Raw genomic sequence first — 11,263 nt, 5'->3', positions numbered from 1 at the left:
CAAATATCTGGAGGTGTGGAAGCCTTTAAAACTTTTCATAAGTTTTCAATAGCAGGGTTTTATAACTGCACATGTCCTAAAATTTTAGCATATTTAGCTGAGTGTGTTTGAATAAGAGGGAAAGAATCTACAATAGTTTGAAAGCCTACTGCAGTCCACAGGCGCACTACCTTTATAGGAAGTTTAGTGCCACTGGGTTGTTGCAGGATTAGGTACCCCCTTGAAAGGATGAATCTGAGTATCTGATAATGTGGTAGTGGTAGGGGTGTCATTATAAGAGAATGAATCAGAAGTTGATGTATCATTGAAGCTTTGTTTAGGAGGTGTGTTCTGCCTCTATTCTTCTCCATCAATGATTATTAGAGACTGCGTAACTAACTTTTTACATTTCTTTAGAGAAGTAGTCTTAGGGGGGGCACTTTTATTACAAAATAATTTTAATTTACCTGTACGTTTTGTCCTAAATGCATGCTTATCTTTTTGATATAACTGTCTGCCCTTATTTGCTGTTCTCATTAATATCTAAACAGAATTTGAAACAGCGTGTTACTGTCACTGTTGCCAAAATCTAGTGTTGTAAACTGATCCTTGGGGATGGGCAAAAGTACTGAAAGTGACTTTGGAAGTACCAGGTGAAACAGAAGGACAGATATCTGCACATTGTTCCCTTACCTGTTCTCCTGCACAGGGAAGATTGTCTGCTTCATAGGAAGCAGAATGGTCATAAGGGGGAGATGAAAGAATTAGAAGGTATTTTAAAGAATAAAGACCCAAGTACCACAAGATCTACATTCTGCACATTTCTGTAATGTACTTCTTGTCCTATTAGCTGCAGCTGAACTACATTTCAGACTTTTAACGACAGATTCCCTTTCCGTTTTTTTTATTTTCTTCGTGCTAGTCATTAAAAGCTGACCAACAAAACGCAGGTGCTCATTTTTTTTAAGATTCTCTGAAATAACCTTGTCAAAAGTTCCACCCTCAGGGAAATGCAGCGCATTATCATTTTTAGTGAGCTCAGACCACTTTACAAAATAATTATTGCTGTCTTGTCCAAATTTATTAAACATATGTCTGGTTAGAGTCCCAAACACTGGCTCTTTTAATATATGCATATCTGTACCCATTGTAATTTCAATATAATGATAATATTATTCACTCACATATATTAAAACTTGCTCTCTTGTAATAATATGCAACTATGATTAAAAACCCACTCTCATTCTTTGTTGTATATCATTCTCATATAAAGAAGGATCTTTTCTTTTTGTGATTAGAACGCACTCTTATATGAAATATAGGAATTGTAAACTTCACTCACACAATTTTAACCCACTTTCATACAGTTTAATAATCCATTGTAAAGACTGATTAACAGAAGTTTACCTATAGAGATTTCAAACTCTCCTGAAGGTGGAAGAATATATTTGTGTGCTGGCACACCAGAAATGTACTAGATAGAAAATGTGTCAAGAATGGGCCCGGAGGTGATTTCTGCTGCAGCAACTCACAAACAGTTCGAAAGATCAGAGTCTTATTGACACCAAAATGTTGAGGTTAAAAAAAATGCATCCAACACAGTTCAGCTGATTAGAATAATCTCTTTTTTGCAAATAACATATATGGGAGATTAAGCAATCAAAATTTTGACAGCCCAGACAAAAAAAAAAATTATTATTTTATATATTATAATTGCTTCAAGGCAGAATATTTTGAAACTGTTAAAGTATAGCCACTGACCAATTAAAACTGAACACATTTGTATCCTTACTAAGAATCTGTAGACCCCTTATCTGTGACTTTCCATTTTAGATGCAAATTCCAGTCTTCCACATTGGAATTTTCTACATTGTCAGTATTCATGTTGTCAGGAAACAGATCAAAGACAGACTTAAACTGCCAGAATCCATCTTGAAACAATATGGATTCAAAAAGGAGAAAATATTATGCGTACACTAAAGATTTTCCTAATTTTACACATCTCCCTTCACATTTCCTTTCTCCATTTCTGTGTTGGCTTAGTTCTTAGAATACTTTCTACAATGTTATGAATATAATGGGAGATTAAGCAATCAAAATTTTGACAGCCCAGACAAAAAAAAAAAAAAAATTCTTTTATATATTATAATTGCTTCAAGGCAGAATATTTTGAAACTGTAATATAATATAATATAATATTCTGCATGATTTTTATTCTCTTCAAGGATCTGCATCTAAAATCCCACTATCTCTTTATTGCTTGAACCCCCTCTTCCCACTTCATCATCTCTTTCCACTTCGAATTATAACTTTCTGCTTGTGTGATGTATATGATCCCATATTGTCTACCATTGAACACTTTTCCCATTGTACATTGACAAGCTCAGCTTGCCCCTTGGTGTGCAACGCATACCAGCATTTATGAATTTAACTGCCTTTGCATGTGAGATATTATGTTCTGATTGTAAAGCCTTCCATTTCTTTGGTCTAAGTTTCTTGTGTTCTCTCCAGTTCAACAAGTTATTAATAATGACAAGGCTGTTTTAAGACTGTTTTAAAAAATAATCATACTAAAAATCTATAAAATATTGTTTTCAATGAACCATTCATTAACTTGCTAATAAACACTGTTTCAAGAACCTAAACTTGAATGCAGACTAGTCAGACAGGTTTTAAGTGTCTGAATATGAGTTGTCCAGATTGAATCCTGGATACTTACAGTGTACGGGACTTCAGTGATGACACTGTTAAATGATGCTTTCCAGCAACTGAAAGCAGATTTTCTAGCAAGAGGGTATAAGCTTAAGGACATTGAAGCATGTATAAGGCAAGTTCTGTCTGAAAGAAAGGGGAGAGGCAGAGCCTATTTCTCTCCTCAGGTTGGTTCAGATACTTGCCTTTCATCCCATATGACTAATAGAGTCGTGAGATTCCCCCTCACATATTCTAGTTATATAAACATTGTTTGTGATATTATTAAAAAGAATTGGGGTATCTTTACTGTTTCAGATGAGCTTAGTGATGTTGTGACCGATAGACCACTGTTTTCCTTTAGGAATAATTTGAATTTGAAAAGACAATTATGTTATAAAACGGAGCAGAACAGAAACCCCCAGATCACAACGTTAGGGAACATACCCGTTTCGGGGCTGTCGTGCTTGCAGTTTTGTATGTTGTTTAAACACCCCAAGCTAGGTTTCTCAGCTGAATGTAATTTTTATGCTGATTGTATCAGTAGAAACTTAGTTTATTTATTCTTTTTTGTGGTCTGCCATGCTTTTTATATTGGCAAGACCTGCTGCTCCTTTAAGGAACGTATACTTGAACATAACAGAGATATTAGCAATAGTAAGATTGATAATGCCTTAGCAAGGCATGTGATAAATGAAGGTGATCACCATTGTTTTAAGTTTCCAGTGTCAGAAGTGTTCCAAGAAAGCATTAAGGGTGGTGATCTGAAGAATAAAACCGAGATGAGAGAGCTAGCCTGGATTCTTTCCTTGCAGGCAGACCATCCTCTGGGTATAAATGGAATTGTTTCTTTAAAACCATCTTTACTAGCCTGACCTCTTCCACACTAAGTTTATATATGTACGGTGGTGCAGCGGTTAGTGTTGCTGCCTCACAGCAAGAGGTTCTCCGGTTCGATTCTCGGCTGAGGTGCCTTCTGTGCAGAGTCTGCATGTCCTCCCTGTGGTCGCGTGGGTTTCCTCCGGGTGCTCCAGTTTCCTCCCACATCCCAAAGACATGCTGTAGGTGGATTGGACACTCTAAATTGGCCCTAGGCATGAGTGTGTGCATGTGTGTGCCTTCTGTGGAAGGTTGGGCGCTGGGCTGGCAACTCGACACTGTAAAACTCCACTGCCAATCGTGAGCGGACAGGTGATCCACTGTGGCGACCCCTAACAGCCGAAAGAAGAAGATATACTATTATGTATGAAACAGTTTTATGACATGTTTATTTTATTTTTTATATATATATTTTGCATTATTTTTGTGATATCTTTTTAAGTTTTATGATGGGAAATGATGTCATTGATTGAAGTGTATTTAAGTTGTATAATTGATTTGGTAAACGTCTGGTGAAGCGATAGGTATATTGCGAAAGTGCTTACTCTTGTGTTTTACATGTTTTTTTTTTGTCTGTGTGTATTTTATTAAAGCAATTGCATTTTAGCCATGGTGGTCAAGCACTTGACTTTTTACAGTTCTGTTTCAGAAATTTTACCTAAACTTGAATGCAGACTAGTCAGACAGGCTTTAAGTGCTTGAATATAAGTTGTTAAGATTGAATCCTGGATACTTACAGTGTGTGGAACTTCTGTGTGAGCCCACCATTAGCATTAATAGGGAGTTTTGTCTTTCCCAAACACTGTGTAGCTTTGGAATTAGTACATGCAAATTCAAGGTGCATGGCCCCCAGAAATAGTTATTTAAGTTACAGTTTAAGCGTACATGTATTCTTAACCTATTAAACTCGAGTGCTGTTTTTTGATTGACTATGCATTGAATGAACATAGGGGATGCTTTTCAAAATAATGGAAGGATTTTCATTCAGAGGTAATTTATTTTTTAACACAGATGACCAGATACAATAGTAACTTCACTTAATGTTTGTACTTGACATTCTGTAATTAAAGAGAGTAGTTTCCACTTTATCCAGTAACACTCTGCAAACTGAAAGTCTCTAGTTTGACAGCTGTTCATTATGCTGACAAGCCCAAGTTTCACGAATGTAATAATATTCATGAGCCACTGATTTGGGTGAGAAATTATTTTTGATCCATTTTTAATCTCAGCAGTGTAAATAGCTAATAACACTAAATAATACTGCCTAACTGATGAGGTTTTTATTAGTGATAATGTTAATTGTATTCTAAGCAAGATCATAAAAATGTTAAGAAGATTAGCCGTTTCAGTGACTGAAAAAGTAAATGCTTGCATTTTAAAATATTTTCTTCTCGCTCTGTTTCTACTTTCTTCACAACCTAAATTCTGCAACTGTCATAAATTATTCCAGGATGAGCAGTGAATGAATTGAACACACTTTTCAGAGATGCTTATTCCTTTGTAAACCCTTGCTGTATTCACCAAGAGCCCTTAATGGATGTATTTCATTAGGCATTGTTGAAGTTAGCTAAAAAAATAAGTGACACTGTGGTGTGTAGTGGGTTCTGATGAAGTGGTGTGGGTAATGGCACATACCTCTTGGATTCTCCTCTCAATCTCCATTTTTCTGGAATGATAAAATAAGTTAGGCATATTGATGTAGTCAAGCACATTTGTGCAAGACATCTATATGTGGTATGAGACTGGATGCAGTTCTGGGCAGTCTTATGAATGTGATACTGAAGTCAAATCCACAAACCCTTAAATAGTTACTAAGCTTGAAATTTAAAACATTATTAATAAAATTGTAAAGAATGATTTTGTACTTCCTAAGGTTTAATATTATTTTCAATAAGAAACATTTGCTTTGGAATAACTTAATAAAAGGATATAATCCTTGAACATTCTCGATAAAAACTGACACCATTTCAGAGATGTTTCTTTCAAAATCCTTTATAATTTCCTGTGAAAATAAAACAGTCATGAGCATATTTTTGGCATATCAAGAATAATGCACATGCCAAAATGTTGCAGTGTATTCATTGCTTTTAAAGTTGTCCTTAAGTACTCATTTTCAGGTACACTAGAGATATGCTCAGTTATGTCAAGGTTTGCTTCATTTGCACCTCATCTCTCTTTAGCAGACAGCTCTTCTGAGACATTTTGGTTCATCCATACTAAAAATGTATTGGCCACTGCATGCTTACCTGTCTGTACTTTGTTCAGTCCTAACAAACACATTTTAATGCTGTAAAATGAAAAACTTGTTAATTTATCAGTGGGTGGTTCTTTGCAGCACAGTGATGCAGTGGATAGCATTATCACTTCACAGCAAGAGCTTACCTGGTTCAAACCTTGGCTGGGGTGCCTTCTGTGCAGAGTCTGCACATCCTCTCTGTGTTCATGTGGGTTTCCTCTGAGTGCTCTGCTTTCTTCCCACATTCCAAAGACATGCAGTAGGTGGACTGGACACTGAAAATTGGCCTTAGGTTTGAGTGTCCATGTAAGTGTGTGGTGTGGAAGAATTACCAAAGCAGGACTAGCCACCCGGCACCGTAAACGTCGGCTCTAGATGATTGTCACTGTTGAAGTGACACCCCAACCCCAAGTGCAAAAATGGGAAAAAGGGGTTGTGGATGGATGGATACAGGATATCTTATTCTGGGTACACAACTCATAATTAAAAAAAAAGGTTGAATAGTTAATAAACAATTTCCAGTTGAAATGTTTACCAAACAAGAACTTCCTTCCAAAAGGTGTAGTAAAGTGCAGCAGTGAAATTCGGTGTCAAAAGTGATTAGTTGAATAGTACTGTATATGTTACTGTCATGGTACGACTTCAAAATGCCTAACAATGACATCAGCTTGCTAAACATTGTGATGTAATTAGACAGTGCCACTTCTGACATTATAAACATCTGATCATTAACTAAGTTCAAATCAGAAACTATGCATTGGTAACATACACAGTTGACTTCAGATGGTAATACTACTACATAATTGTCATCTTTACTCAATATTTTTTTTTTCAGAGTAAGACCCAATTCAGTGGCTGAGCTTTAGGTACAGAGGGAAGCCACATGCTTCATCATTGGTGACTCAGGTTAAACAGACAGGCTAGGGCTTAGAGGGCCAGCCACGGGATAAAGATTTTAGTTCTTGCTACCATATCTCTCAACCTCCAATCATTAAAAATCATAGAAGAGGGTCTAAAAGAGGGGCATTTTCTTATTTTTCACAATAGTAGACCTTATATGATTAGTGAGTGAAGCTTTGTAGTGGCTTAGTATATGGATTTAATAAACTATGTACTAATAAAAAGGTCTGACTTTATGAGGTATATCATAAATCTAGGAGAAGCAAGCTAAATTCTTGGGCATAAATGATAGCGGTAAGCATAAATCATAGCATTTCAGAGGTATGCTTGATATATTTCCCTTTTGGGGAGAGGGTGTCCCCTGTTGGAGATTAAAGGTTAGCCTCAAGAACAAGGGGACGCATTAAATAGACATTTATGGCATATTCAAAGCATAGCATAACAGCACTTGTACACAGAAACTCAGCAGTGAGCCTGTTTCATGCTCACTGCATGGTAGAGATTGCACAGGTGCTTATGCCTGCAAAAAAAATCCACAGGTACATAGGAACAATGGTCTAAGTGGCTGTTCATTCTCCTGCATCTGTGCCTCCTTTCCATCAAAATTAAGACCCCTCTCCCTGTACAGGAAAGATGCCACTCCACTGCATTATGTGGCAGCTAAGCATGGAGAAGAGGAATGAATGCACTGTTACAGGGGAATGTATGGTCAGTGGCCAGATGTCAAGTTGGGGTTTGCATTCTCCATGAAAAGATTCAGACTGTGTCATTCACTGAGAGGACAGAATGCAAGTATATTAAAACAGTGTCATGCTTTCAAACATCTTGATACAGGACTATCACAGGACAAGCTACAAAATATACTATGTGGAAAGCCAGTGCTGATGTCAACTGTAAAACTGCAGTTTAATGGAGCAGTTGTCACATACCCTCTAGTTCTTTTCTGCTGTTTGCAGTCCTTAAATGCTTTTTATTAAATCAGTTTGCTCATGTAGTTTCAAGAATAAATTTTGGAAATAAAATATTTTTGATGAATTTGTTAATGATCTCACACAAATCTGCATAATCAAAGGACCATCAAATGGACCTAGTGAAAATATAATGATCTCTTCAAAGTGAGCACACTTAACCATTTACCCTCAAGTGTTTAGGCTCTGAGAACGACTCCTTCAGAATATTAACCCAGCTAAAATAGGAACAGCTGATCGAATATCTTGTGTGTCCTCATCTCAAATGGTGTTTGCAATTTCAACCAAAACTTTTATATATTTATTCTTGATAATTGTGTTAGTGCTTTTGCTATAAGCAACCATTTTCATGCATATATCTCCTTTGCAATCAGGATCAGTTTCTCTTCTGCTGATTTCTATAAGCACTTGACTTCTGGGGACAAGTATGGATTTGCTGCTCCCTCATCCCACAGAGAAAGCTTCAGATCAGCTACATATGGTGAAAACATAAGGGAGAAACTCAAGTGATAAAAGCTATCTGCACTCTAAAGGGTCAATGAGTGTTAATTCAAAAGTAATAGTTAAGGTAAAATACAGACGTTTTTCTTATGTGAGATGACCAAGTGCTGTGTGATGCACACTTGGCCAAAGTGCACACTCAGCATTGAAGGTCTTTGAGGTCAGGACACTGCTCTTAATTTGAGGTATAGCAGTCTCAAAAAAAAATTACAACAAAGACCTCTGTGGCTTTTGATGAAATGGGTTTTTGAAAACAGGACAAGAGTCATAAAACAAAAACAGAAAAGACACATGGAAAAATGATGAGATATAAAATAAAACAGAAGGACATGGTTCGTGAAAAGGAAAACACAGGTAAACAGAGAAGGATATTGAGATAAAATAGTGGTAAAAACAGACATATGGAGAAATCCATAGATTGTGAAATCTTAGAAATTAGTTCCAGTACTTCTGCCCACCTGCTAAGCCCAACTTTTTATAATAAAATGTCAATCAAAGCCCAAGTGTAGGCCTGGGCCCATTATTTGATAGCTACTCTGGCAATCTGTTGCAGATACCCTGCTCAGCTCATTAACATACACTCCACTTTCATGCTTAAAGTTCTGCATCCGCTTTATGCAGACCTCTCCAACAGACACTGGGACCAGAAAGCATAGGGTTTCTCGGTAAGGTACTGCCACTACAGACCATAGCAAATTTACCTGAAGTATTCTAGGAATAAGAAGTGGTGAACAATTCTTGCATGGGTATGATACCCTGCAATGTCCTGCTTTACTTCCAGAGAGTATAGAATTCATACATAGCCTTCACCTAAGGCAAAAACGTATAACTTGGATCGAAAAGAAGAATCCCCAAAACAAAATACTCCAAGTTTTGGTCCACTGTGGTACAGACAGTGTCATTTAGAAAGCCACTAAAAAGTATGGGAAAATCTAAGTTAGCACAATAATATAAATGTAAATGTTACTCCTCCTTACTATTGGTATTGCCTGTCCGCTTGCCCGGGCGTATCTCCCGGCCGAAAGGAACCCCCCCCTACCCTGGCTCAACTACCTGAGGTCCCCAAGACCCAAATAAAGCTCCTACCGGGACGACTAACCACTGAGAAAAGCCCTGACCAGTAATTTACCTTACAAAAGGGGATATTGAAGAACGTCCACGTAACCTAACTTAAGCTACAGGGAACCCTCCCCTACCCTGGCTCAACTACCTGAGGTCCCCAAGACCCAAATAAAGCTCCTACCAGGATGACTAACCACTGAGAAAAGCCCTGACCAGTAATTTACCTTACAAAAGGGGATATTGAAGAACGTCCACGTAACCTAACTTAAGCTACAGGGTAAATTTATAGCATATTTCTCTCGTTAAAGGCTAATAAATATATCTAGTTCCAGGAACCTGGCAGTTGATGAAACTTACCTGGAAGACTGCTCTCACTAAGACCCTGGGGAATCCTGACGGTGAAAGCTAACGTCAGGAAGTTATCAAATATTCCCTCAGGTATTCTGCGAACATTTACTCCTCCTTACTATTGGTATTGCCTGTCCGCTTGCCCGGGCGTATCTCCCGGCCGAAAGGTAACTCACAGTCTGTCAAGAAAAACTCAAATCTGTGTAATACTGCATAGCCTAGTAGCTTTATGTGATCGTATTGGCTCATTTCAGCTTATTTCTACTCTGCAATGTACTGAGATAGTTTTACTTTTGTTGTGCGAGTCTACTCTGTTTGGTAATGTAATTTGTGTGTATACTGTCTGATGATTACAGCCTTATACAAGTCATATTGCCAGTGAATGTTTATTTGTAAGACTCTGTATGGTTCTCGGACAACTAACACTGTTGTTGGTGCGAGACGACTTTGTGGCGTGTTTGCCTGCTAGTCGCAGAGGTGATTACAGTCTTATACAAGTCATATTACAGCCGTATACAAGTCATATTGCCAGTGAATGTTTATTTGTAAGACTCTGTATGGTTCTCGGACAACTAACACTGTTGTTGGTGCGAGACGACTTTGTGGCGTGTTTGCCTGCTAGTCGCAGAGGTACAAAGCTAAATACCAATGCTCTCCACGTGCTGCTGACGCATTTCTAGTGTCTTTTTACTTAGTTAAGTACAGGACAGGACCGAGGATATCTATAGCTACTATTTAAGGTTCTGTATGCAATAATGGCACATACTTGGCCACAGTTGCTGTTATCTAAATAGCGACATGTTTTTTAGTTGCTGCTGCCGTAATCTAAGCATCTATATTGCACGTGTCTGCTAATAGGAAGCTGGCGGCTTCCTTTCTAACCCAATATATGACCAATTGTGTACTGCATATTCTTTTGTTGTTATAGAGAGTGCTCATTATAACACTGTTAACTGCATTGAGCTGTACTTTGGTAGCGGGAAAAACCTAAACCTTGCAAAGGTGCGTCATTCCAACTGACACACTGAATGGTTATTATCTGTTTGTGTCTGTGACATGCTCTGTACTCACATTGATCTTTAATAACATTTGCTTACAGACTGTACTGAGGACTATGCTGCTTTAAACTGTGTAACCTTACTTATTCTAACATCCTATCTCCTTCCCTCTTATCACAGGAACCCCCCCCTACCCTGGCTCAACTACCTGAGGTCCCCAAGACCCAAATAAAGCTCCTACCGGGACGACTAACCACTGAGAAAAGCCCTGACCAGTAATTTACCTTACAAAAGGGGATATTGAAGAACGTCCACGTAACCTAACTTAAGCTACAGGGTAAATTTATAGCATATTTCTCTCGTTGAAGGCTAATAAATATATCTAGTTCCAGGAACCTGGCAGTTGATGAAACTTACCTGGAAGACTGCTCTCACTAAGACCCTGGGGAATCCTGACGGTGGAAGCCCCGCTCCGCTTCGCCCTCGCTTCGCTCGGGCTCCGCTCCCCTCCCTGCCCCCTTATCCCACCCGCCCCCAGTACCCCTACATTTATAGCCAAAGCAAGCCCCTCCCACTTTCCCCCCCTGCAAATCCAAATCTCCTCTGACTTACCCTATTACTCCTCCCACTCCTAGGCCCACTCCACCACCAATTCTAACACTATATCTCCCCCTACCTCCATCATGGCCAAACACACCTAT

At 38.3% G+C, this 11,263-nt stretch overlaps 1 protein-coding gene across 1 annotated transcript in view; it reads right to left on the bottom strand.

Annotated features, from left to right (window-relative positions):
• The window catches only part of DRC3 (dynein regulatory complex subunit 3), a 557,555-nt gene that overhangs the window by 126,120 nt on the left and 420,172 nt on the right, over nt 1-11,263 (bottom strand). The window contains exon 9 of the mRNA XM_044089663.1: nt 5,481-5,551. Within this exon, the coding sequence (XP_043945598.1) occupies nt 5,481-5,551 (71 nt within the window). The remainder of the gene's footprint in view (nt 1-5,480; nt 5,552-11,263) is intronic.

The sequence above is a fragment of the Protopterus annectens genome, chromosome 12.part0 (assembly GCF_019279795.1).
Source record: "Protopterus annectens isolate FY-2018-M chromosome 12.part0, PAN1.0, whole genome shotgun sequence".
Classification (NCBI taxonomy): domain Eukaryota; kingdom Metazoa; phylum Chordata; order Ceratodontiformes; family Protopteridae; genus Protopterus; species Protopterus annectens.
Note: the sequence above shows the minus strand (reverse complement) of the source record. Positions and strands in the feature narration are given on the sequence as shown.